At 45.4% G+C, this 27437-nt stretch overlaps 1 protein-coding gene across 1 annotated transcript in view; it reads left to right on the plus strand.

Annotated features, from left to right (window-relative positions):
- LOC104516246 (collagen alpha-1(XI) chain) overlaps positions 1 to 27437 on the plus strand; it is a gene marked incomplete at its 5' end in the record, with an annotated part of 42659 nt that overhangs the window by 4780 nt on the left and 10442 nt on the right. Inside the window, 18 exons of the mRNA XM_010160520.1 lie at positions 1 to 66; positions 354 to 407; positions 6149 to 6256; positions 6715 to 6822; positions 7858 to 7911; positions 10426 to 10479; positions 11191 to 11298; positions 12606 to 12659; positions 13602 to 13655; positions 13747 to 13800; positions 17754 to 17807; positions 18297 to 18404; positions 18582 to 18635; positions 18930 to 18983; positions 19634 to 19687; positions 24421 to 24474; positions 24901 to 25008; positions 25095 to 25148. Of these exons, the coding sequence (XP_010158822.1) occupies positions 1 to 66; positions 354 to 407; positions 6149 to 6256; positions 6715 to 6822; positions 7858 to 7911; positions 10426 to 10479; positions 11191 to 11298; positions 12606 to 12659; positions 13602 to 13655; positions 13747 to 13800; positions 17754 to 17807; positions 18297 to 18404; positions 18582 to 18635; positions 18930 to 18983; positions 19634 to 19687; positions 24421 to 24474; positions 24901 to 25008; positions 25095 to 25148 (1254 nt within the window). The remainder of the gene's footprint in view (positions 67 to 353; positions 408 to 6148; positions 6257 to 6714; positions 6823 to 7857; positions 7912 to 10425; positions 10480 to 11190; positions 11299 to 12605; positions 12660 to 13601; positions 13656 to 13746; positions 13801 to 17753; positions 17808 to 18296; positions 18405 to 18581; positions 18636 to 18929; positions 18984 to 19633; positions 19688 to 24420; positions 24475 to 24900; positions 25009 to 25094; positions 25149 to 27437) is intronic.

A 27437-nucleotide genomic window follows, 5' to 3' on the forward strand; every position in this document is an offset into this window, starting at 1 on the left:
CCTGGGAAGGATGTACCAGCAGGTCTGCGTGGTTTCCCTGGAGAGAGAGGCCTTCCAGGTGCTCAGGTATGATATAAACGCTACAACACGTGACATGATGTTTCTAAAGACAAGGAACAATGGATTGACTCTTTAATTTCTTGGAACCTTCTACTGGGCTTAAATACGAATGGGACATGAGCACAGACATCAAACATCCAACATTGCCCAATGTCATTGGCCATATAAGCAAAGCGGAATTTATTCCATTTCTTGCCTTTGGATTTTTACATTCTTCCTATTACATGTGTTGCAAAAGTAACTCTGGAACTTCCGAGTGTAAGAGATGAGCTTTTTGTTTGTTTGGTTTGTAGGGTCCCGCTGGTCTGAAAGGAGGGGAAGGCCCACAGGGCCCACCTGGCCCAATTGTGAGTAAACATCCTAATTTATGGAAATATAAACAGTGTTACAAAGGAACCTTTTTCTTCTGGACATGTTGTGGTGTGTTCATCAACACTTTGTGAAACAGCAGGCAGGTGCACGTCATTCAAAGAGATTAATAATTACTTTATTCCACTAATTATCCACACTAATGAACATTCAAGGAGTGAGAAGGTGGTATCTGAGGCCGCCTGCTACCAGCAGGTATGAGATTTACTTGTTGCTCAGTACTCGCCGCTTACATAAGTTGTTGTTGACATGAAAGAGGTTTTCCATAGAGGAAAATCTATGGATAGTGGATAGCAAACTCATGCAGTTGTGGTGGATTTTTAAAATTAATTTATTTTGAGATTAGAATGCTTTAAATGGGGTTGGGGGAAACCCAACATAGTGTAAAGGTTCTTGCTTTTGGATGATTTCTCCATGATTGGAAAGATCTGCTGACCCACTGTTAAGCTTTACTTCTTGATTTCTGAATATTTGATACGTGAATTTTTAAAATTGATTTTAATTCTTAATGCCTTTAAGCTTCTTATATCAAGAACTTGCATTTGTGATCTGCAGTTCTTAGCACCCTGCAGTGCGTGTGCATCCCCCAAGGGAAGCAAAAGGAGGTAGCTGGGAATGGAACAGAACGCAGTGCTATGGAAGCTGGTAGGGAGAGTCAGAAAGGACGCCCCATCCCACCCATCTCTGGTGCCTGAACTGGTAAAGAAGAGGTGGCTCAAAACCAGGGAAGCAGAGACCAGAACAGTCTCTCCAGCCTAAAGGTCATGCCTTCACATTGCTGAAGGAGGCCCGAAGGCTGGACGAACCTCTCGAGCGGATGGGTAGTTGCGGTGCAGAGAACCAGAGCTCTCCTCAGCGTGCCTGCCACGTGTCACCCCCACGCTCTCAGACAGGCTTCCCACGCCGCACTGAGCCCCCTCATGTCACAGCTCCCCAGAAATACGCACCACGGAAGGCTGTGCAGCAGCAGCACATAACTCCCTTAGTGATGCTTGTCCAGATCCTGAAATACTTGCCTCGGAGTTCCAGTGCAGACAATCACGGTTTTCCTAATCTTTCCGGGGTGTGTAGGCATTAACGGTTCAGCTCAAAACATCAGAGCCTTCCTGAGGCTAATGTCTCAATCCTCCCCATTCACCCTCCTCTGGTTCAAATCACAGAGCTCTCCTGGAGCTCATGGATGGTATTCGGATACAGCAAAGCTGGGAGGGTCTTTTTACAAGGGCCTGTAGTGACAGGACAAGGGGTAACGGGGTTAAATGGAAAGTGGGGAGGTTTAGATTAGATATCAGGAAGAAGTTCCTCCCGCAGAGAGTGGTGAGGCACTGGGACAGGTTGCCCGGAGAAGCTGTGGATGCCCCATCCCTGGAAGTGTCCAAGGCCAGGCTGGATGAGGCTTGGAGCAACCTGGTCTAGTGGAAGGTGTCCCTGCCCATGGTAGGGGGTGGGACTAGGTGGTCTTTAAGGTCCCTTCCAACCCAAGCCATTCTGTGATTCTGTGATTCCTTTTGTGTGAAGCTAAATTGGAAGAGAAATGCCAGGAGCACTTCTAGTGTGCACCAGCTAACAGGAGTTCAGTCCGGACTGAGTTACCATGCAGTCCAGCAGTAGGTGGGGATGGACGTCAGGAGCACAGCACCAACTCCTCCTTCACTTTACAGATCCATTCCTGGGGGAGTCACACTTCCTGCTACCCTTAACATAGCCCTAGAAAGAATCACTTAGGAAGCTCGGAATTTTTGCATATTGTTTTTCCCGTCTTTGAGAAGCGGATGTAGTGGCAGGAGGGATGGGGGGAAGAAGGGAGTGGTGAGCAGAGTGGAAAGGCAGTTGGAAGGATCCTTTTTGTTTGTTTTCTTTTTTTAAACACACTTTGCGTTCGCTGTCTTGCGGGCGGGTCCCTTGAGACCCAAACAGCACCAAGTTGACCGCATATACTCCAGAAATCCTCAGTGGGATTTTTTCCTATTTCATCTTTAACCACTAACTTCTTATCTTGAGTGACCAAAGACGAGCGGGTGCCCTGGGTGTCTGTGCATCTGCAAGGATCCCAAGTCAGCCATGCCTTGCCTTTTGCACAGCAGCTCACAGCAGACCTGGAGCATCAAATACTCCCAAAATACTTTCCCATCCGTTTTCAGCCAGCCGAGGGTACACACAGGAGAGCGAATATAATGGAGTCGTCACTTGCCGTTTATAAGGGGAGGAGAATTCGAGCCACTGGATGCTTTTCCTGCCCATACCGCTTGCTCCTGACTAGCACATAGAGCCAGACGCTTTCTTTGGCTGGTGCCTCCAGCTGCGGGCATGCCAAGCCAGTGGCTGCTTCCAACACCCTGCCAGTCCTGGGCTTGGAGGGCCCTGAACAAAAGGGAGAGGTGCATGAGCGAGCTCCAGAGCAAGGGCTTTTGGGGGGTTGGTTTGGTGTTTTTAACAGCTCTTTTTCATCTGCTGTCTGTCCTTCTGTTTGTTTTCTTCCCTTCTCAGGCGACTGTGGAATACTGAACACTGATGGGAGAAAGCTCTTCGGCATGTCCATTAGTCATTTTTCATTAGCTCATCTGGGGATAGGGTGCCCAAACTGGACTCAGAATAAGCCAGCTGTAGGCTATCCAGTTTTCAGTACTGAGCTTTCTCAAGTGATCTTCCTCTGTGTGATGACATGTTTCTGTCGTGGGGATCTTCACCTGCTCAGCCTCTTGTTACCCATCAGTACGAGGTGTTGCTGCTCCTACGCAATGTATGCGACAGCTGTAATTACATATCTCTTCCCAGAGAGATAAAAACAAGGTTACTGATGAGTTTATAGGCTGTGTAAGAGAAATACAGGACGAAGCGTGACACTTTCATTATGTAGAAAAGTTGTTTAAACCCCCACAGATTAATAAAATGATGGCAGGTTGTGAGTACCACTGCAAGAGGGAGTTAACGAGGAGTTAGTAATATAAGGAGATTGTTTCAGAGAGGGATAGAGTGACAAGATAATAAACAGAGAGAACAGACTTACGAAGCTGCTTAAAATGCTTTCCTGAGTTGTGACTGTAATTTAATGTGTTCTGCTTTGTTCAGAGGCCGCTCTCACAGAGAAATGAGAGGGGCCTTGAAAACAGAAGGTGTTCTTCCTATTCATAGCTTGTGTCAATTTAATCATAACAAATAAAATGATGCAAAGATAAGCAGGAAAAGTTGACTGATTAAAAAGAGCTCCTAGAAATTACGGCTACTGCTAGTGTCTGCTGTATGACAGAGCACAGATCTACGAGTTATTTGGCTTTTTCCCTCTATTCTTGCATCCTTCCGATGACCTGAAATTGTTTAGCTTATGAGACCTGACAAGATCACAGACCGTGTAGTGTGGCTGCAGGGGAGTGATTTTTTCTTGTTGAAGTCTTAGGAAATAAAACAACAGAAATAGGACTGAAACTCCAGCATCCACCCAGACTTCAAAAAAAACCCAAAAGCAGCGCCTGCAAGGATCAAGCCATCTGTGATTCCTGCACAAATACTTCTTCTTGCACACTCATGCAAAATTAGACCTTACTGAGGTCATTAGCAAAAATGTGTGAAACCTTTCCCTCCCGCAGGATTCTGGAGCACCTTATTATGGAATTAGTAGCCATGATGCTAACAGGCTCAGTCCAGGAAATGTATGCCATGAACAAAAGCAACAAGATGAGCCTTGATAGGTGAAAGCATCTTAAAATTCTGGTGTTCCAGGAGCCAGCAAATTTGACCTTGCTTTAAGAAAAACTGGCTGTGCAGAGCCTCAGGTTACAGCAGCTATTACTTACGCGCTCCATGCTCTATCACCCCACTTCCGGCTGGAAAAGTGACAATAGCAGTAACTGTGAAGTGTTACAATCTATCTTTAGGTGTCACGGTGTCAAGCTGAAAAGCTGTGGAAATACTACGATACAGCTAACACACCTTTAACAGCGCTTTCTTGATGCAAAAATGCTAAATTATTTAAAAGATAGGAAACAAAGTGTGAAAATACAGACATTTAGAGGGGGAGGACAGCTTGCTGCTGCTCGCTGCCCAGAGAGGTCACGAATTTGTGTTGCTCTTTGTGAAACAGTTTTTCCCATTAGATGTGGAAGCACAAGACCAGCTCATACGTGGAATATAACGGAACAGCACACCCCGCTGTTCCCATGCTGCTTGATCCACGGGCCACAGGAAGAGAGTGTCCTGAATCCCCAAGCAGCATCAGGACTGGCCAAGCTGGATTTCTGAGGTCACAGCCAGTGCTGATAAGCAGGATAAATGGCAGGGAACCTCTTTGCCAAGGCACAGGAAGGTTTTCCCTGTGCCATCATGAAACACAGGATGCTTGGTCAGACTCTGCCTGTGTGATCAAGGAGATACTAGGAATCCAGGTGTCAGTGTCTCTTGCTCCCTGTCCCTCTTGCTGGGATGTTCCTCCAAGTAGGTGTCCCTGTCGTGGCTTGGGAGTTCCAGAGAACCCCAGGTCACTGTTTGGAAATTAAGACAGCTTAAAATCAGCACCACACACTGTGGCTTTTGACTCGGTGATAAACCAATATGGGTAGACCAAAATTTAACATTTGGAATCTGAAATTCCATTTATTTGAGTAGAAGGTCTAATCTACAGTTACATGTTCCTTTGGTGTTTTAACCCCAGAACGCCTTGTTTCCATTTTCCCCTTCATCACTACTTCAGTGTAGATGCCATCTGCATTCTCAGAACGTGCAGTAAATGAGACAGGGGAGAGCCCGTCCATCCTGGGTACCTCTCCGTTTCAGAGCACCGCAGATCTGTACAGACCTGGCCTTTCTCTCCATTTTGTCTCCTTAGCTCAATCCAGCAGAAACCATAAAGGCACAGCTCAAATTCCAAAAGGTTATGGAGCTCAACTCTGTGGCAGATTGACATATTTAATAAGAGACCCTGACTTTTTATGGAACAGCCATAAGCCCTATGCTGCTTGAAAAGAACAAACTGACAGGGCGGGTAGAAACTGTATTTTCACTTATAGATGCTGTGGTAGTTTCAGATAGAAAAAAAGCCTATTTAGACAACTAAAGGAATACAGTAATGACAACTATGTGACTGGTTTAACAATGAGGTGTATTGATATTAGAGCAAAAATTCCTCTCTGCTACTGTTCTCTGTAAAAATATGTTCTAGAACACACAACTCCAGAGTTTTTCCACATGCAGCACCTGTCTTTTCCCCTTTAATTTGCACTGTTAGGTTTTTTAGGATACCTGTACATCCAAGCCTGCTCTGTCTGCCACATCAGGTTAGTATCTGTACCTCAACAGATGCTCACACAGGGGAATTGAAGTGCAGAACCCCCCGATCACCACAGCAGGGTACAGCACAAGATGACCACAAATCCGAGCTGTGGTGTGGATTAGTCCTGTGTTTTCATATGGTGAATATTGTTTCCTCACAGTGGGGTATGAATCTATTTTGGAAACACAGAGGGGAAAATCATTCTTGAGGACAGGCTGAAGCATGCTCCTGTTATCCTAAACAAATACAGAAATGGGTACTTATGAAAAAAACCTAAACTTCAAATTATTACTGAATAGGAAGTTTTGACTGTGAACTTCAGGTTAGTTCCTTCAGCCTTTTTCTGCACGTGTACCCGCCTACAGCTGGGATGTAGCAGGTATCTCCTCCTGACCTGGGTCATGAAAACCACTGACATCTATCAGAATTGTCTTACCTTTTTTTATTTCATTCCAGGGTTCACCAGGGGAACGCGGAGCGGCCGGCACTGCTGGCCCCATCGGTCTACCAGGGCGTCCTGGGCCTCAGGGTCCTCCAGGCCCCGCAGGGGAGAAGGGTGCTCCGGTGAGTAATCACTGTCAAGTAACGCTATCACGGCACACTCCAGAATGTTACTTTTTCCCACTCTAGTATCTGCCTCTTAAACATCCTCAGAATACCTGACCTACTCCTTTTATATTTACAATTAAGTAAACAGTGAAACATTTATCGTCACACCCTTCAGCACCCAGGAAGGGTTAAACCCCTTGTCACCATCACAGAGCGCGAATACAATTTAAAGGTTTGTCAAATCGGTCTGTCATTAAAACTTTTTGCCACTGTGCCTTAGAGCACAAATGTATTTGGGCTTCCACTATTACTCAGTATAATTTCCTGATACGTTCTCGTCTCTGTCTAGTTCCCTTTCTCTTGGGTTTTGGTGTTTGTTTATTTTGTTTATCATTTCGGTGATGTGACTCCCTGTTCTGAAATCTCCACTACTGCCCTCTGATAATGGGGACCGCTTCCTTTTCTTCAACCAGGGAGAAAAAGGTCCTCAAGGACCAGCTGGACGGGACGGAGTGCAGGGTCCTGTCGGACTTCCTGGTCCTGCTGGTCCAAGCGGTTCTCCTGGAGAAGATGGGGACAAGGTGAGTCGTTGTAGTCGGTATTGGTACATCTGTGAGAAGGGCTGTCCCGCTGGCTGGAGCTCTCCTCACACTAGATACGGTGACGAAGCAGCTCGTAGCCCTACCTCCCCCAGACTCCCTCCACCCTCGGCAGGAAACCTGAAGGCCCCTCAGGTGTCTGAGGGACAGATGCCATGGGATGGGGTTGTGTTCCAGAGCCAGAACACTAACTATTATCCTGGCAAGAGACAAGGATGAGAGTCTGGCACAATAAATCAAGGCAGATGATGTCAAAATTGATTTTTGCCTATTTTAGAAACTTGGTTTGCTGAACAAGTAGGATGAAATGTTCTCAGTAATGTGTAGTGATTTGGAACTGCTGTTGAGGTTGTCAAAACAATACACTTGCAGCAGAGACGTTTGGTTGACTTGTGGCAGAATTTAGGACACGGCACCTTTCAGGATCATCTTGAGTGTTTGCTTGATCCAGCACCGTTCTGTTAGTCAGCACAGGGTACAGGTAGAGACTGAGAGGTTCTTTTTTAGGATGCATGGGTGTTGTTATCCCATAGAGAGTATTTTCTGTGATTCAACTGAATTGTCTTTTATTATTCTATAAAGAAACTTTTTTTTTCTGACATGGTTTCCTGGTGACTGTATAATTCTGAAGTTTTGAAATACTGTGCACTGCAGTGAGAGGCAGCTGTGCAGTCACACAGAGTGAGATGAGTCTGTAAATCAGGGTGCTTTCATCATAAGTTCATACTGGAGGTGACATGAGGATCACAATTGCCTTTATTTAGAGCTCAGCTGCACTATACTTCAAAGCCAGGGCTTGTTGTCCTTTGCAGTAGAGCAATCAATATCTGGATTAATATGACGTGCTATTGATTGATGCAGAATTGCCCCTTCAGGCCTTCACACCTGAAGCAGCAGCATGAACCACTGAATAATCATATCAAAGGGAGCACTTAGAGGCACTGTGATACTTGGCTTCAGCGAAGTGTGAAGGAGACTGATTTAACAAGAAGTCTAACTTTTAACTTTCAATTACAGGGTGAAATTGGTGAGCCGGGCCAGAAAGGCAGTAAAGGTGACAAGGGAGAAAACGTGAGTAGCAAAACCCTTTGTCCATTACATTCTTCATAAACAACAAGTGCTGGTGCACGAAGCGTGCGGCAGGCTTGCTCCATCAGTGACCAGTGAACATGCTTCAAAAATGGTTCTTAAACACTGTGTCGAGCTTTACCGCAACACTAGAGGTGTGTTTGACTTGGAGCTGTGCATACACTGAGTGTTTCTCATATTCTTGAGCTTACAGAATCGTAACAAAATAGCCAGGTAAGCTACACTCCAAAGCACCCTTCCTGTACCTCTGCAGTTCTTCTGCGTTTGAACGGGAGAGAGCACGAATACACGCAGTTCTCTCCCTCTTGGGTTCACTGACTGCGTGAACACGCCCAGCGTTGGCTTCTCAGCTGTAACGATGAAGAACACCAAGACTCAGCAGAGAAATCTGTGTAGTCTTCCATGCTTCGAGATACCTGATTCTTGGGGAGCACGCTTACCTGACTGCACGCTTGAGGGCAGCCAAGGCCGCAGATCACATGGTTTATGCAGGTTTCCGGATGCTGTTACTCGGCCTGTTAGTGAACGTCAGACCAAGCAGGCTTCTGCTGATTTCATCTGAAATGGTTTTGTCTTCAAAGTTATTTCTGAAGTGCAAGCGCCGCCTCTCTTGGTTGAGGCCAGAAATAGAGAAATAAGCTTTTTTCACTGTAAACTTTGAAGCTAAAAAGAACAGAATTGGTGGGGTTTTCTTGTTTGATTTTGGTTTCTTTACCAAGCATTCAGAAAAGGTTGGTTTGCACTTCGTGTGACAGTTCAGTTTCCAGATAAACTGGCATTTTATCAGAATAATTTTCTTTAAGACACAAATGGGGAGGTAATTGCAGAAGGATTGCAATTTGCAATCCTTGATGTTGCCCAGAGAAGCTGTGGATGCCCCACCCCTGGGAGTGTCCAAGGCCAGGCGGGATGAGGCTTTGAGCAACCTGGTCTAGTGCAAGGTGTCCCTGCCCATGGCAGGGGGGATGGAACTAGATGATCCTTAAGGTCCCTTCCAACCCAAACCATTCTATGATTCTATGATTCTAAGGATATTTATTGTGTTCCACTGATACTCAGAGTTAGCAGAGTTCAGAACTCAGCGTAGTGGCATTCATAGCTAAACACACATACTGTCTTGAAAGCACTGTGTGCTTATGGTGATCAGCACCTTACAGAGCATCCCATCAGTGGGTTGCATCTAAAAACAACACCAAATGCCGGGCTGGCACAGAATCAGATGAGGTTTATAGGGGGATACATACAAATTCAAGCAAATCACAGCTTTACGATAATTTCATAGACAAGAATGTGGAGATAAAATGTGCAAAAAAATGACAAGGGTGGTTTGTTTGTTTGTTTTAAGGATAAGTTTGTCCTATTCAATCCTTTATGTGAGAGAGACTTCTGCAATTTCCAGTGCAGAAACACACTCCTTTCGCCATCCTATTTTAACAGGTCAAATCACAAGTGCCATAACAAGCTATTTGCAGTGCCCCGTTAGCACAAGGAGTGTAATACTGTCGGTAGGAGTGAGAGAGCACTTGTGTTACAAACCCCACTTTTCCGAGAAGTGACCAAGTTGTCAACGAGTTCTGTTTCAGACTACAATTACTCTTGGCTCCTCTGAGCTGAAAGCTTTGGTTAACTTGGTGAGATGAACTAACAAATTCAACCATTCTTAGAAGTCATGTTTAGACCTATAGACTTGTTCCCAGTTAACAAATCAACCTTAATCCACTTGCTGTTGTAGCTGTAAGGCAGCTGTAGGACACAGAGATACACGCAGCTCCTCTTCGGGCGTCAGAATGCGACCCCCATTACGTAGCGGGTACCGATGTGTTTGGGCATGTTCCAGCAGACCTGCTGTACCAACGGTGTGTCTGCAGCATATTCACCTGAGAACATCCCTTCTGCTCCGAGTCTCAAGCTTGAAGGCATTTGGGAATGTCAGTGAAACGCGGGATTCGGTGTTCGGTGCTTAGTCGCAGTGATTGTTGCCCCATTTGAATCCTTTTTGGCTCAGTTGAAGTCATCCAACCCTGCCCATTTCAGACTGTGTCCCTCAAATCTGCTTCCCTGTCCCCGTGCCAGCAGATGTACAGTGGGGCAGGGAGGCGGGGCCTTGCTGGCCGCCTCTGGAAGGTTCCATAGAGGACGTAGGTACCTCCTTCTGGAATCACAGCACAGAGAGGATAGATAAAACACCTTGACACCCCCAAAAGCCTGGGTGGGCATTTAAAGCCTGGTAACAGCAAGGGCTACATTCTGAAACATTAACGAAGTGTTTCTGATAAATGCCAGTATTAACTCTTGTTATATATGTGCAAATTGGAGTCCCTGAGGTAAAGAAATGATCGTACCAACTGGACAAGACTTGTGAACTGTGCTGCATTCTCCATGGAGCAGTGTTTAAAGGACCTTGATCGTGCACGTAGGGTTGTCTCCATATGTGCTTTATTTCCCATTCCAGCTGCCGTAATCGCTAACTGCCATTTGGGTATTTGTTTGTTGCAGGGTCCTCCGGGTCCACCAGGTCTCCAGGGTCCCGTCGGTGCCCCTGGAATAGCTGTAAGTAGCTGCTTCTGAGCAAACCTCAGTCTTGCCCAAAACTCACGGGAAGTGTGTGCTCCTTACTCAGGAGGGTATTTCGGATCAGTGTACCAGCTCGATCTGTCCTCTTCCTGCAGTTGCTGTAAACAAGCCTGCAGAGGTGTTACTGTATTTCAGATGTATGGCAGGGCGATAATTTGAAGGAATTGTTAAAGTGAAGTAGTGTAAATAGCGAATAGGCCCCTCCTTCCAGTGAACGTGTTGGACAGTTTGTGTGAAAGCGGTAAAATCAGCTTGGTACCAAATGCATTGAAAAGATTCTTTCTTTAAAATCCACCTGGTACTGACTGCATCAACTTTGACTTTTAGTTAGAAGGCTTTGAATTCTTACCCTATGAAGATTCCTAGAACTACATGCTACTCCTGTTTCCTACTGTGGAGGTACTCGACAGCTGGAATGTTTAGGCAGATGTGAAAGAGAAGCATTCAGGGGAAATTTGTGTGAGATGCAGTATTACCTGACCCACACTAAACTATGGCAGATGCTGATACTCTGTAAAGTCTATTTTTATGTTTGTGTGTCATCCAACCAAGACAGTGTACAGGCATTTGTACAGATGTTAGCAGTGGATCTGAGCCCTCCTGTAGCTGTTTTCCAGTGGTTTCAGTGGAGCTTTCTCTGTTACCATCAGACCTGTGATGATTTTGCTTCTCGCTGTTTGCACCCAGGGAGGTGATGGGGAGCCAGGCCCAAGAGGTCAGCAAGGCATGTTTGGGCAAAAAGGTGATGAAGGTCCCCGAGGCTTCCCAGGCCCTCCAGGCCCTATTGGCTTACAGGTAAACCCCTTGGTTATTGTACCCTCAACCTGTGACAACCCTGATTCTATGATTTGTGTGTCAGACTCTGAATGAGCATTGTCTTCTATTAAATCAATGACTGCCCAGTTAATGAGAACTGGAGGATCCTGTATTCATAGAGCTCATGCAGACAGCAGATGTGATGCTGCAGGGGTTGCCAGGATGCTCAGACTGAACTCCTGGCTACCATAGGCCTTAGAATCTCATTCAGTAGCTTCTTTATCTATAGAGTCCAAGGATTTCTGTTTCAACAAGAGCACTTCTTTTTCCTGGAGATACACATCTTAAAGGAAAGATTCGACCTGGGGGGTATTTAACGTGTCGAACCATCTGCTGTGTTTTGGCAACAGCGTGTTTCCCAGTGATACCATCACAGACACTACTGTGTTCTGAAGGACCAGCAGAACTCCAGGATGCCTATACACTGCTGCCATCACTGGCAGGTTCCTCTGGTTTCATATTCCTTCCCCTTAAAGTTGTTATTGTACGAGTTAAAAAGCACCAAGCAAGCATACAGTACAGGGCGGGCTTCTCCCTGCTGCAGCCAGAGAACTGCAGCTGAAAAATCCTGCTTTCTCAGAAATCTGATTTGCTGAAATACAGCAAAACAAAGAACGAGACGTTCGGGAGCTCTGATTCATTCCGTGTCATTAACACTAGAGGACAGAGCGTTTTGACACACTCGTAACCCATCCATTGAACTGCAGCGACGTGGTGGCGGTGACGCTGCGCTAGGTACCAGTGTTAGCACCGGCTGCCGCTTCCTTCCCGGGATGTTGGTGCCGTCGAACCTGGACACCTTGCTCCTAGGGATACGTCTGCGAAGCCGATGCAGCGCCTCGCAGCGGGATTTATCACCCCGACACAAGACCTTGTTAAAGCAGTTGTACAGCCTCCGGCACTTGGGTAGCTTCGACCCCTCTGCACACCACCCCTCTGTGCCGCACTGCTCGTGTTTCCTTCACACAGATACTGCTCATCTCCTAAATCGCATCACCCAAATGCCCCCTGCCACCTGGATAATAGTTTAAAAGTCTGCCACCCTCACATTTCTGTGTCCATTTTGTTCATAAATTTTCTGCCTCACGTGGTTTAAACATTTCATATAAAAACTCCTTTTCTTTAATTTGTTCGTGGTTTAATGCAAATAGATTTAGTTTTCTTGTCTCCCCTCCCCAGTTGCCAAGTTTCACATGTAGATCTGATTTGCACTGTTTCATACGGATTTGTAACTCAGCATTCCAGGTACCCTACTAATAATTTTCTTTCTCCTCCACATGTTTTAGGGTCTGCCTGGCCCACCGGGTGAAAAGGGTGAAAATGGTGATGTGGGCCCAATGGTAAGACCTGTTGCTCACCCTGGGGCCCCTAATTATCATCCGTCTATTATTGCCGTCTCTCTTAGCTCGCAGCGTGATCAGCTGCTCTGAAGTTGGTGCCCGAGTGTGAACTGTTTGGTGTAACAAACTCTCTGGGCTTGACTTTGCTTTCCCACATCTTCCTCCTCATCTTAATGTCAGGGTTTGTGTAACTGCAGAAGATGGCCTGTAGAGTAGGGAGCAAAGCAGATGCCACGTGTGTCTGTGACAGGACAATGGCAAGCAGGTTCAGGAAAGAGAAACAGGACCGCACCCGTTTGGAGGTGCTTTTCTGAAATTCGGGACATTGCACCTTAGCCTCAGGCATCTGCAGGTCAGATGTGAACCCTGCTTGGCTGTTTACTCTGTTTCTCTGCGTAATGAGAAACATTGAGACTGCACCTTCCAGCTGTTTACGCTGCTGACAGAATTCCTTCTGTGCTGGTCCTGACTGAAACACCAGCTACCAGCAGCATGCCTGTGCCTCCAGCACCCTGTGCCAGCCTGGAAGTGTTGCTGTCGCCCAGCTGTAGGCACCACGGTGCAGCCCTGCCAGGTGGCTGGGACCCCGTAGGCTGCCCCAGGGCTTTGCACAGAGGAAGGGGGATGCAGGTAGCTGCCGGGAACCCATCTCAAGTGGAAGGGGGATGCAGGTAGCTGCCAGGAACCCATCTCAAGTGGAGGGGGGATGCGGGTAGCTGCCGGGAAGCCATCCTCGGGAGTCCTGAACGTCAGACTGGTTCCAGCTGGGATGCTGTATAGCATAGCCTGGATCCCCTGACACACTGTGACCGGGCAGCGGTCCAACCCTGCTGTTTCTGTGGCCCAGTGAAGATGGAGAGTCCTCTACAGACAGAGCGTATTATTTGTCACTGGACTAGTTCTTCATGGCTGTAACTATACCAAATTGTCTCTTCAATACAGGGTCCGCCTGGCCCTCCTGGTCCAAGAGGTCCACAGGGTCCCAACGGAGCTGATGTAAGAGCCAACCTGTTTTTGTTCTGTCAGTAATAAGCACTATATTTGGGATATGTATATTTGGGATAACTAACATCTTTTATCATTGTAGGGTCCTCAAGGCCCCCCCGGCTCCATCGGCTCTGTTGGAGGTGTTGGTGAAAAGGTGAGCGTTGATAATCTCCTCCCTGAAAGAGAAAAGATGGAAATTGGAATAGGAATGTACATTTGATTCTTCTTCAGAGCTCTGTACATATATTACAGTTCCCAAATATCCTTTGTTGACTTAGGAACAGCGATCTAGCTGTACTCTTGATGGCTGCCTTACCATGGCTGGTCCTTTTACTTCATGTTTTACATCACAAAAACATTTAACCACCGGAGGAAAGAGCTTTGGAGCAGAAGAGGTAGTTTCCAGGTGAAGGATTACATACAGCAGAGTACATAAAAAAATGGGCACTGTGGGAAGACAAATCCCCCTGTGAGCACTAGAGTACCGAGGAGAACACTTGTTATGACAACATGCCATCAGGGTAGCACCCAGTATATTCGCTGCTTGAAAAACACACACGCACCTCGTGGAACATCAGGGCCCACTCAAGTCGGCAGGGATTTTGCCATCGGTTTCAATCACCTCTTTAATTTTTACCGTTTCATGATCAAATCATATTCCAGGCTTTTTAAAAACCTTGACTTCTATTGAACTCCTTTATTTCTCCCTGTGTCTCTTCCCTGTGATTTAGAATCCCTGTTTGTGATAACCAACCCACCAAATTTAATTCAAGAGCAGGAAATTCAGACTGTTTATCACTGGTTGTCACTTTTACACCCTCTTGCTTATTTCCCATATTCTCTGCATTCACAGAGGAGCCTCCCAGTATATTATTGTGGAAGTTTTCATTTCTTCTAATTGCTTTCCTCCTCCTTCTCAAGCTTTAGTACAGGTCAGTTTTTCCCCTGCTTGGGACACCTTCCTCCTTCATTTGAGTTCCATTAGATGAGCTCTGCAAGCTCAGATGCCATGAGGTGTTGTTTTGTCAGGAGTGCCAGCAGGGGGAGGACACTTCTAAACAAAACATGCATTTTCTCTTTTCCTGTTCTTCCCACATATTTTCTCCCCCATGTTTTTCTTATTACATCAGCATGCTCTGGCCTCCGTGTCCCTTCCAGGAAGACACATCATACTATAGATACCGCGGTGCGGTGCTGACTGGGGTGTGGGAAAACGTGTTGGCATCCCCCCTGTCACTGCTGGGGGGGAGAAGCAGCTTTTCTTGTTTTCACATGTGAATGCTCAGGCTAGAGGTACTCTGTCGTTAAGGACGGGGTTTCAAGCCCCCTCACCTTGTGGCAAATCAGAAGCAATCCTTGCACAGTGCCATGGGTTTTTAACTGGCTTGTTGTTCCCTCTGCTGCACACACAAAGGCCTGAACAGTCAAAGCCATCTGCGATGCCAGCGTGCCTGCAGCCTTGCATCATTAATGCCCCGAGCCTCCACGGAGCAGTCTGGAAGCCTTGAGACTCACACTCAACCAGAAGCACTTAAGAAGATGATTATTCTCTCTGTTGTGCTTATAATTAAGAAGAAACAGAATCCCAAAATGTACCAACACATACTTGTCTCTGACTTGATCTCAAAGGTTTAACATGCAGATGTTCTAAACACCCAGTAAGGTGCTCGTGACCTCCCAAAACTGAGCCTGAGACATTTTACTCCATCCAAGAATTTACACACAGAGAAGAATCAGAACAAGAATCATTAACCTCACATTTTTCTTCCTCAAAGCCTAATACAGTAAATTTGCCTCTCTAATTCAGGCTAATCGTGCCAAGAGCACCGAGCACAGCCATTCTGCTACCCTTTCCCTGCCGCAGCACGTGGTCGCCCAGCAGGCAGCGCGTCATGCAAACTGAATGTCTGCACAACCCGGGCTGGCTTTCTGCAGCCCCTCGGGGTTTAAACCTGGCTTAGTGTATGAGAGCGCCTGAGCTTAGGAAACCACTGCCCTCACCTGGGTTTATACCCCTTCCTACTACATCATGCTAAAACGATCTTTAGGCAGTGCACTGGTGAGGAGCCCAGCCCAGCAGACGGGTGAAATCAGCGGTTCCCAGGCTCAGTCACTCACTGACCCACACTGCAGGCGGAAGCGAGAGGAAGAATTCCATCAAGTCTTCTGGCTCGAAGTTTAAAGCCATCTGTAAGTCTGCACAGACACCTCTGTGTGCGCATCGTTCTCCACACAGAGCCGATAGCGTCTCTGGCAAGACGTGGCACAAGTAGCGCCCCGTGGTTGGTTAGCTCCGCCGTGGGGATGCCTCTCGAAGGGCTCTGTATGGTGGGCTCTGTGAGATCTATTTATACCTACTAACGCAGGTAACAGGAATTAGTTTGCTCATTGCGGGCCTCGTTCTCTGCTGCTACATCAATATAATGTGACTGATCGTAGGCATGGACAGAGAGCAACTCTAATGATGCTGCAGAGTCAGTAAACGCTGCGCAGAGCGTAAGGAAATGAAGACGAATTTTCCTAGAAAGCATTCAAAATGCTCACTGCCCTGAAGTAGCCAGTAGACTTTTTTTAAAAAAAACATAATGAATGCTGTATCGCAGAAGCAAATGAATATCAATACTAAGAGGGATCATTAATTTTTAGGATTACAGCAAATTTAAGTATGTCTAATAAAACAGACCCCAGTTTCTGAAGGCAAACTCGCCCTTTAAAAGTGCCCTTTCTAAAGGACACTTTAATATTGCTCCTAAAATCGTGGTAATCTGTTAATTATCCTGTTCTGGAATTCAGTTGGGTGCTCAGATCTTCCATTAATCTACTGTAACATTTACATTGGGCCAGACTCTGGACCCGGTGAGGTCATCCTGCTGCCATTAGCTTCTGTGAGAAAGGTCCAGTACCTACACTGTAAGATTTGTTTCAAATGCATAGTTTGTGCTTTGTCTTTTTATCCTGCCCGCATGGCAGTGCCCGCCACGCGTGTTGTGTTAACTGAGCTGCCACCAGACGAGGAGGGGTGCGCAGGTCATGCAGGGTATGACAGACACACCAGTGTATTCCGAACCTGTGCTTGGAGTGGGCGAGAAGCACTTCCAGCACTGAAGTGCTCCCATGGATAGGCATAATTACGGGCAAGGTTCGTCTGGTTTGGAAAAAGAATATATATGTGGGAAAAACATCCCCCCGTTAGCAGTTATTGAGAAATCCTCTGGAATCGCAATACATCGTTCTTATCTCGGCACTCCATGCCAATCACAAAGCATTTCTGTTATCCTTGCCCAGATTTGTGTCTCTGATGCTAATAGCTAAATGTGCTACTAACGGAGTGGTTTTCTGTAAAGGTTTATTTGTCAGACCACTGAGCTAGAAAACAATCGGTCGTCATAAACTGTAAAATGAACAATTGCAAAGACAGCCGTTGAGCCAAGACTGTGGGTTAGCTCAGAAAGAGACTGAATTAAACATTCCCTTAGTAGTGTATCATCTTGGATTTGCACAGATTGCCTTCATATGGTGTCGTCCTCAAAGCCATCTGCTTACCGAGCAGTTTCCATCGCCGTAAACACAGGGCATGCACCCCTCTGGCCCCTGGCGGAAGTGTTACTGTTGCATTATTTTATCCTTCTGGTTTTCTGTATGTAATTTTTATTCTAACAGTAGCTGTAGCAATAGCATCTTCACTGCATTGACCTTAATTTCCACGTGGTATTCTCTTATTTGTTGAAGCTTGCTTCCAGCAAAGTGTATCTTGTTGAGAAAACAACGTACACAGTCAATATACTTACTTGGCTCTTTTGTGACTACAAGGATGACAAACAGGAAATTTGCAATATATGGGATTATGGAGGGGGAGTTCTTCCAAAGCCCAAAGGGCAGGTCGGTCTCCCTGGCTCCCTAAAAGCTTAGTTTGATATATTCTCTCTAAAATCAAATTCCAGTTCTGCAAAACCATGTGGGACTCCACTCCCTTTAGGTAGACCAAAGAAAAGACAGTTCCTGTGGGCTGTCTACGTGGATAAGCATGAGAAGAACATGTGATAGCAGAAGTAAATTCCCAGATATATTCTCCCTAATGGCTCATCAGTGTATCCTCACCATTTATAGGGTGAACCTGGCGAAGCTGGTAACCCTGGGCCTCCCGGAGAATCTGGAACATCTGTGAGTATTTTGGTTCTATCATTAACCTTACGTGTGGTGAACTACGGTATGTGGCAGCGCTCACTTCAGACAGCATTTACCCCGGTTACTGAGCACTTGTCTACCGTTCCGTAAGCTTTTCAGTGAGGCGCTTACACCCTTAAAACGCCGTTTGTTTCCTTACGCTTACGGCCTGTACCAGCAGCTGGAGGGCAAAGCTGCAGACTTCCTAAGGGAGTACCTGTTGTCTCCTTCCAAAAGCATTAACTTTGACATGCGTGGTTTTCTCTCAGAAGACAGTTCACTGATGCAAACTGGGTGCAGATGTTGGCACTTGGCCCGAGATTCCCAGGTTTTCCACTCCGAGGCCGAGTCCCAATCTCCCGCTCACGTGCCAGCGTTCACTGATGAGTAACACTGCCCGGGGCTGACAGACTGTTCTGCCAGTGCACTCTCGTTTTAGCCTTTCAATTTCCAGATGCCATTTTTGTGTTCATCTGTTTTCCGCAGGGTCCAAAAGGTGAAAGGGGAGAAAAAGGTGAGGCTGGTCCACCCGGAGCAGCTGGACCACCAGGTGCTAAAGGACCTCCAGGTGATGATGGGCCTAAGGGTAACCCAGTAAGTGAGCTCGATTTTAAGACGGGGCACGGTGAAGCACTGCTGAAGCTGTGCTACATACAGCACTGCTCGACTGTCTACACCTGAACTAAATTCACTTCATGAAATGCTTGTGATGATTGCCTCCTGCTTGTCAAGGGATGACACATTCCTTGGGTTTTTTCCTGATTCATCTAGGGCCCAGTTGGTTTTCCTGGAGATCCCGGTCCCCCTGGGGAACCTGGTCCCGCTGTAAGTATACTTAAAAACCGGTTTTTGGTCGTGGTTTTGGTTTGCACTGAATTCTAATCAGCCCTGCCTCTTCCTTGCCTGGGGGTGAGCTCTCGTCTGTAAGAGCTGGTGCTTTTCTGTTCATACAGTTCTTAAGGCTTAAAAAAGGTTAGGAAATCTTTAAAAAGGTTTGCAAACTGGTGTCTGTAGGAAAATGCTCTTTAGAAAAATAGTGCTCTTACATTCGTATGTGAAATGAAGTTACTTGCTTCAGCTGAATTTTGTATTTTGTTCCTTTTCCCATGAATTCTGTAGGGTCAAGATGGCGTTGGTGGAGAGAAGGGTGAAGATGGTGATCCTGGACAACCTGTGAGTTGTTTCTGTCACTTTATTTCAGCTGCATGTGCTCTCCTGTGCTGAGAAAGTATCTTATACTGAATCAGTGTTTTCTAAACGTTCATACTCTTAAAAATATTTTCTTAATAGATGATTTTTCTATTATACTGTAAAATATCTATTTATTTCTCTGTAGAGATAAAACAGCCCAGGTTATAGTCACAATCATAAGCAAGAGCTCAGTTTCTTTTAGAACTGGAAACAAGTGATACGTTAAGGATTTGTGCCGGAGCTGCTGAGGAGCACTCGTGCTACTCTGAGCAGAAGAAAGGAAAGCTGCAGCCAAATAATCTTCACTAGCTGACGTCATGGGACAAAGTTGATGTTTCTGCTTTAAGAAAATTTAGAAGTATCTGAGTAATACCCATATCAAGCATCAAAGTTCTTAGATTTCTGTAAAATTATTTATTTTGCAGAATAAATATGTAAAAAATATTTGTTAAACATTTCAAAACTCCGCCCCAAGGCGGGACCTGTTGCATAAGCAGATGTACTTTTCCGTGTGTATTTCTGGTACTTATGCTCTGGCCATTGAAGGGAGCCAACGTACTGCAGGTGTTTGTTGCATTTGGTAAAGATAACTTCACGCCTTGTTACCCAAATCGTGTCATGTGCCGTTGCAGGGTCCACCGGGTCCTTCAGGGGAAGCTGGCCCGCCTGGTCCACCTGGGAAAAGAGTAAGTCGTTTCTCGTTCTGACACTGCGCTGTAGAGAACTTCAGGTGCTCATTTTTATATGCTGGGACATCATACAATGTTTGAAGCTTTTTCTAAGTAATGTAATAGAGGAAATTGAAACATCGGAACAGCAGGGAAAACCCTTTAACATGGATTATGTGGAACATGGGAACACAAATACATGGGGAAGAATGTATTCCTCACCTATAAACGTGCTTTTTCTTTTCACCCAAGTGAGTTCAGTGTCTGCTGAACTAGACTCCTAGCAGCAGCGAGTGATGATGAGTAACACCAGATGCCATCCCTAGGCCCATGGCGGCTGCCAGGGAGCAGGAGAATGTGGCTGCTTTGATGACTTCAGCCTCGGAAATAAAATCATTTCAGTGCAGCCTTTGTGCAAGCTGACGTCATCCCCTCCGCACACAAAGTTGCCAAGCAGACATTTCTGTAACTTATGAAGCCATCCCATTACTTCTGAGCTCTTTGAAGCTTCACAAGCTTTACAAATAAAGCTCATAAATACAGCTAATAATACAAATATAGCTAATAAAACCCAGTAAATAATGTTCCACTTTCAGAGCTGTAGTAGATGCATCAAGCTTTAGGTCTGCTTCAGAGAGCAATTAAATCCAGCTTTTACACTCTAAAAACCAAGGGAGGGGGCATCATTAAACGTAAGCTGAGAGCTAGTTAACAGAACGTGTTACATTGATCTATTTAATAGGCTTGAGTGAGCTGACAGGCCTAATTAGTTTTATCTATTTCACACAATAACCTGTTTGCTCCACCAACTTGTGAAACATTTAGATGCTGTGAATGCTGACGGTAGCGTTAGCAACCTTAGCACTAGCACTGAAATGCGGCTCGATCGATTATTAGCAATTAGTATGTTTGTTTGGCATCAGATTAGAACTTCCTGCTTTATTACAGAGGAAAATAGCTGGTTCCTAACAGATGGGGTATATCGCACCCAATTGTACAGAGATGAAAACCACTTTAGAAACACAAATATCACATCACCCGTGGTTTGACACATCTCCGATTTAGGGTAGAATGGATGGCTAAATGTTGCCAAGTAATCCCATTGCTGAATTCTGAAGGAAACAGTTGTAGAATCAGATTCCACATTACTCAGGTGGCTGAATGTTTCCAGCGTGTAGAGAGTCTGTATTGTATGGATATTACAGCAGAGACGGCGAAGGACTGACTGAAAGCTTCACGCTTTGGGGGCAGCATGTGCGTACCTCCGATGCGAACTAAAGAGCATCGGTTATGGTGGAACCACTTCCCACAGACAGCCCTCCAAGTGTCCTTTATCCCAGTAAGAAGGACGTACGGTTGGAGTGGCAGCGCTGCTGCCAGGGAGGTGCCGCTCTGGCTATGCTACTAGAAAGCAGCATTCCACCCTGTTACTTGCTTTTCTGACTCTGAAATGACAAGCTGGAAGAGCTCAGGATACTTTTAAGTCTAATCCCTCAAACTCCTCGACTGTACAGTCTCCTTATTTCCCTTATTCCCCCCTTCTCCTCTTGTTTTGGGACTGACCTGAACTCAGTTTCACTTCCTAGTCTTTTGAAATCATATCAATTACCAGGTTTCAGAGCTGTGAGCAATCTGTGTCTAGTATTGCTGGTTACAAAGAGGTTCTGCAGCGTTCCCTGGAAAGCAAATTCTACGGGAAGACATGGCCATAAACAGAGCTCTCCCACTGGAAGCAGGCTTCAGCTACAGCTGCATGCTTAGGGTGACATTCAGCTAGCAAGTGAAGGCTGAGAATAAACTATTTTTCCTAGTTATTGATGGGTAACGGGGATGGGATATTAGTTCCGAGTGTTTCTAGGATGGAGATTAATTTTCTTTTTCGGCCACAGCATCATGCCTTTTACCTTTTGGCTACAGCCTGAGCAGGGCACACACACCACTTAAAATTAGGCTGATTTTCTCCCTTGATTGAAAAGGCACAGAACTCTATACTATTCTATACTACTCTATACTACCTATACTAAAAAACTCTATACTATACTGTACCCAGCCAACTATACGCTGGGCTCCTGTCTTAACAGACAGATGAAATGACGTAATGATTGTGTGTGGGAAATGATGTTATTAGTCGGGTGATGGACAGCTATAAACCACACGGAAATATGGAAGCGCAGACAAAGACGTCCCATAGGTTCGTGTAACAAAATGTGAGGACAGATCTGTTTCTGTGTGAGTTCTTTCGTCTTCCCCATTCTGCAGGAAACATATCCGGCAGTATGACCAAACCTGGGGTGTAATGATCATACACGCCGCCTGATAGCGGGGGTGGTGAGGGTGGGAGCTATGCATTAATTTAAAATTACTGTTATTGAGATTTTCCTGTCAGTTAAAATTTACCAGACACTTCAACAGCTCAAGAGCAGGAAGGTAAGATAAATAACAATTAGCAGCCTTTCTGCAGAAGCACCATCTGTGCCGTGCCAGCAAGCACAGCCCATTAGACCCAGCAGCTCGTTTGGCCGCTTGGCGCAGCGTTTGCTAATGACTGCACCCCCTCTATTCAGCAATCATGACCATTGTATTTGGAATTTAGCAATCTCAGGGGGTTTAGCTCTGCTAATTCACGTTGCAGCTGCCTTTCTAGATTACGCACAGCCCATGTTTCTCCAATACAAACTGCCCAACTGGAGCCTTTTCAGTGTCTTAGGTAGGGGACATTATCATCCATAACGGAACTTGAGGGAGCGGAATTTTGAAGCAGTAAAGACCACAGGCATGTAAATTAAGTCATGTAAGAAAACAGACCTGTTTCTAAAATGTTCCTGAGTTTGTTTAAGTACCTGCTGATCGTTTTTCTTGTCATCTCTGCAAACTGCAGTCGGCCCAGCCAACTGCAACCCACACGAAGGGGTGTATGCATCAGAGTACTAGTGAACTGTAGTGATTTAGGTTACTCAGCTCACACTGCCCAGGGCTTTTTAGCTTCTCTGTATTTTGAAGAGGTAAAACGAAGTCCTTTACCACTTCCAGCTCTTCAAAATACCACGGAGAACAACCTGTTGATACCCACAACAAATAACCAAAGTCCACTGGGGGCAATTTAATGCATTTTGCATTACCTTTGGTGGAAAGCCTGAACTCTCTCTGCCGGCCAGAAGGCCTGTACAGCACTGCAGATGTCCAGTTCCACCCTGCAGAAAGCTTAATCTCAGAAGCAAATGAATGATCTTAATATACTCCTAGGGAAATGGGTACGAAACAAATGCAAGGTTCCAGAAACTAAACCTGGTGATGCTGCTTGGGGTATGAGCCATCAGCAGTGACTGGTGGGGAGGTACCAAGCTGTAGAAAGCTTGGGCTAAATACAGGTCAAGCTCTGGCCTACAGCCCTGAGCTCACAACACATACAGACAGAGGTCTGACGGGAAGAACACTTCTGGCCTCTAGAACTAACAATGTGGTTTAGCGCTTTAGGGGCCTGCGTTTATTTTTGTCTACTGTTAGGATGTAAAAAGCAGTAAATAAACAGAAATGGTTGAATTTTTCTTGTTGCTGGTCCACAGAATGTTTGTTTGGGGTTTTTTTTGGTTTTGTTTTTTTTTTTTTTTTTTAATTTGTACATAATGAACATTAATGAATAGGCAGGTCTTAGGGAGTAAATTTTACAGATTGAGAAAATCACTTTCTGTTTGATCACAATCACTTTTCTTTCTTTTCCTTTAAGCTGCTCATGGGTTGGCAAGAACCAGCTACTTGTACTGAAGGCATTTCCCAGGCTAAAAATTAACCTTGTTGGGAAACAGTTGGGCCATTATCCTGAGTGCCTCTTTCCTAACCTAATTGTGTAGAAGAGACCCATTTTCCAAGAGTAAGTTAGATTCTAGATACTGCTGCTGTTCATAACTGAGGCTGTGAATATTAATTCCCTGACCTGAAAATCAGCCCTTGATGGTTTGGAGGAGAATAGTGTCTTTTTATTTTTCATTGAAACCTTAAGAAAATGGAAGGTGGGTGACATCAGCAATAGCTGCTGCTGGCCTCTGCAGTTGCTGCTGCAACTCCTGGTTTGTGGCCTTCCCCTGAACCTTATCCCCACTGCACACCCTCCTGCAGTACCATGTTCTGTCTTAGGCAGAGCTTTTGTAGAGCGACAGCAGGAGGCCTGAGCCCAGAGCAGGCGGCGTCTGTGTTTCGTTCCTTCCAACCCCTGCTCGTGTGATCTATGTTCTTCCTTTGAAACATACTGGGCAATATTAAGGCAGGTATAGATTTTTGGCTGTTCACATGTAATCAAAACTTACTGCGGCCATCCCTGACTTAGAGAATATAGTGAGTGCCATTCTGTGCACTGTAGAACAACGTACAATCAGTGGATAAAGTACAGTGAACAGACAGAAGCCAGTGCAAAGCAAATTTACAACTGCAATTGGATATGTAAATTAGTTTTTTCATTTATGTGTATATCCTGTTTTGATTTTTTCCCAAGATTTTTTTGTTTGTTTGTTTTAACCTACTCAGAAGTGTTAGGTGATACATATTCTTTTAGCTAGCCTAAAATCCCAGAAAGTGTTATAAAGGGAAAAGAGCTGCTATGACAGACTGGGATCTTTATCCTGTGAATAAAATGTCAGGGCAGAAACTGTTCTTTTGTTAGCACCTACCACTTGTTCATCCAATGGAAATTGCACTCTAGGAATTTGGTAATATTTTTATAAAACTGTGATTATGAGCTCAGTCTGCCTCTTTTACAGGGACCTCCCGGCGCAACTGGAGCTGAAGGCAGACAAGGGGAAAAAGGTGCAAAGGTAATACACTCAGGATTTTGTCCCAGAGCGTGGAAACTGTATATAAATGGAAAGTGAATTGAGTGTGGAACTTACCAAAGTAATCACAGGTTACATATATGCACCAAAATAGTAATAGTAGACTGTAAAATCCAAATGGAGACCCAGAATTAGTAGCAGTCCATAAGGGACTGTGGATTCTCACTAGCACGGGCCCAACCTAGCTCACCCCTGTGGAAAGGCAGGATGAGCATGTTTTGCTGGCACCACACCTTAGATGAAGCTATCAACATTTTGATTAAAAACCACCCTGTTCAGACCACTGTTTTAGAACAGCTTTTAAAAAATGGAGTGAGGAAACTGCCTTCAGTGCGCAGCTTGTCTGTCCCTGCAGTGCCAAGCTTAGTTAGCTCTCCCTCTCCAACCTGTTGTTTGTGTTCTTTCTAGGGCGAGCCTGGTGCAGAAGGAGCTCCTGGAAAGACAGGCCCAGTTGGTCCGCAGGGGCCTGCAGGCAAACCTGGCCCAGAGGGTCTCCGGGGCATCCCTGGCCCTGTGGTAAGTGGGCAGAGCTTATCGTAACCTTTTACATGTTGCATTTCTTGTGTATCCTCTGGTAAAGCAAGCTGTATGTTTTTTTCCAGGGAGAGCAAGGTCTACCCGGAGCGCCAGGTCAGGACGGCCCTCCTGGGCCTCTGGTGAGTGCCCGCCACTTCAGTGACAGAACAAGAAAAGCCCCCTTGAAAACACACCACTAACATGTCTGTGCACGTCAGTTCTTGGCACAAAGTCGCTATTTTTCTGTGCTGGTAAATCTGATACACGACTGCTAGACTTTAACGGCTCCACTTCAGCAGCAGCTGAGCTGAATGCTGCTGAGTTACACCAAGTAAGGCAATGTGTGTAAGGCAGTGTAAAACCAAATACTTGAAATTCCCTGAACTGAATAAAAAATAAGAAGAAAATGAATGAAGCTTACAGTCAAAAAATCTACTTCTGTCCCCGCATCAGCAAGGCTTGATTCCTTAAATCGTGTTGTTTCCTTAGTGGTAAATCTTGTACATCCATTGATTTAACGCCTGCCAGTTTAGGAAAACATGATTCGTAAGGTAAAAGAATAGATCATATATGTTTCTTAAGAAAGCAAAAAACTACAGCAGGAGTAGGGCTGAAGGGGGTTCCGCCAAAGAAGAAAATGTGGTCGTTTATACAAATGAACAGCATCTCTGCTGTTCGTTGTGGCAGTCCCAGGAAATACAATCCATGACCAAAGTGTTTCAAAGGGCCTGAATGAGCCAAGCTCCCCGTTTCTAGGGCATCTAGGGCGTACCCCACGCAACCCCTTAACCTACAAGCAGAGTTTCAGAACATCTATTTTTATGCCTCACACACTAGAAGGATTTTTTCCTGTGAGCTGTGTTCCTGATGCATAGATGTACCTATCGATCACTTCTGGGTATGTGGTTATAGATGGAATTACAGTGGCACCTACAGATAATTTCATTTCCCCCCATCATTTAGAAAACAGTAACGAGTCGAGGAAGCCTTACCCGGTAGCTCTTTGTTGCCCTTCCTTTTAACAGCCTAATCTTGTCTAAAGTCTCATGGATAACATACTGCTTCTGAGTCAGAGGTTGGGAACAATGGACGGGAAGCTGCAAGGAAAAAGACTGCCCTGAGCTAGGCCCATAGTGAAAACTTCTTCCCTCCTAAGAGTTTAGGATGGGATCACCACCACAGTTTTTACGTTATGTGCCCAATTTACAACTAAATTCCATTGGGGGCAAACTGGGGAGCTGAAATCTGATCTCCTCAGTTACAAATCTAGAAGCCAATAAATAAATATTCAGCAGTAATAGGCATCCCTTTACCACATGTCGGTCACCAGGAGCCTCCAAATACATCCTCAAAACATCTCTTCTCCAGCGTTTGAGAGCTTAAATATTCAGTTCAAAGCGGAAGCTGAATGTGTTAATGAACTACGTACTCCCTAACGGACAAGCTTCCTGACAGCTCAACAAGAGCTGTTTTTAGATGCACTGCTGCAGCTTGAACTTTATTTTGGCTTTTAAGAAAGTAAAGTTTATATGTAAAAGCTGCAGAGGTTAGGTCTCCCGCCTTCCCCTCCCTCCCTCCGCAGCAGATTGCTATCAGGAAGAGAATATGAAAGCAGATTTGCAGTAGAGCACAACACACTGCAGGTGAAAATGTCTGATTCTGTATTCCAAAAGCTTAAAAATTTCACTTTTCATTCATGAATTATGTATTTGCCTAGGCTTTTGCATCTAATGATGTCCTGAAATAGCGATGGAAAGGATACGCGCAGAATAATATTTTGGTACATGAAGTGCCATGGCACTTCTGAATCTGTGCCAGGTTGAGAAGGTCACTTATTATGCTCTCTGTATCACAACGTCACACATGTCCGCTGCCGGCAGGAGACTAGGAGGGAGGAGGTACGGACTTGCTCTAGCAGCCTTACACCGGTGCACACATGTTCAGTGGGACATTTATAGCCTCGGAGAAGTGGAAACCTTTTCTCCGCTCGCACATGCACTGCACAGCCTGAATTTTTCACCTCATTCTGTAGAAAGCATGCAAAACAAGCACTGCCGTTCTCATCACCTCAGAAGATTTCTCAAATCCTGTAAGCTTCTTCTAAAATTATAAATAAAGATCAAAATAATTTTTAAAAATCTGTAGGAAAAACAACCCAAGAAGACTTTATGAGCGTCATACATCATCTTTGTCTGCAGTATCTATCCAGCTGTATTTTTGACTATTGGTACAACAGTACCTTTAATGCCTTGCTCTTGTGACCCCAGTCAAGATGAAAAAAGCCCTGTCAGGCAAAAGAGGCTTGTGTCAAGTTGTAACAAGATTATTCAGTAGTTTTTGCAAGAGCTGTGCAGCAAGTAAGCCCTATCCATGTGAAAAATGTTTATCCTTTGCAGTACTTTCCCAGGTAGCAAGACTGCAATGGAGTT

The sequence above is a fragment of the Eurypyga helias genome, unplaced genomic scaffold, assembly GCF_000690775.1.
Source record: "Eurypyga helias isolate BGI_N326 unplaced genomic scaffold, ASM69077v1 scaffold40931, whole genome shotgun sequence".
Taxonomy (NCBI): domain Eukaryota; kingdom Metazoa; phylum Chordata; class Aves; order Eurypygiformes; family Eurypygidae; genus Eurypyga; species Eurypyga helias.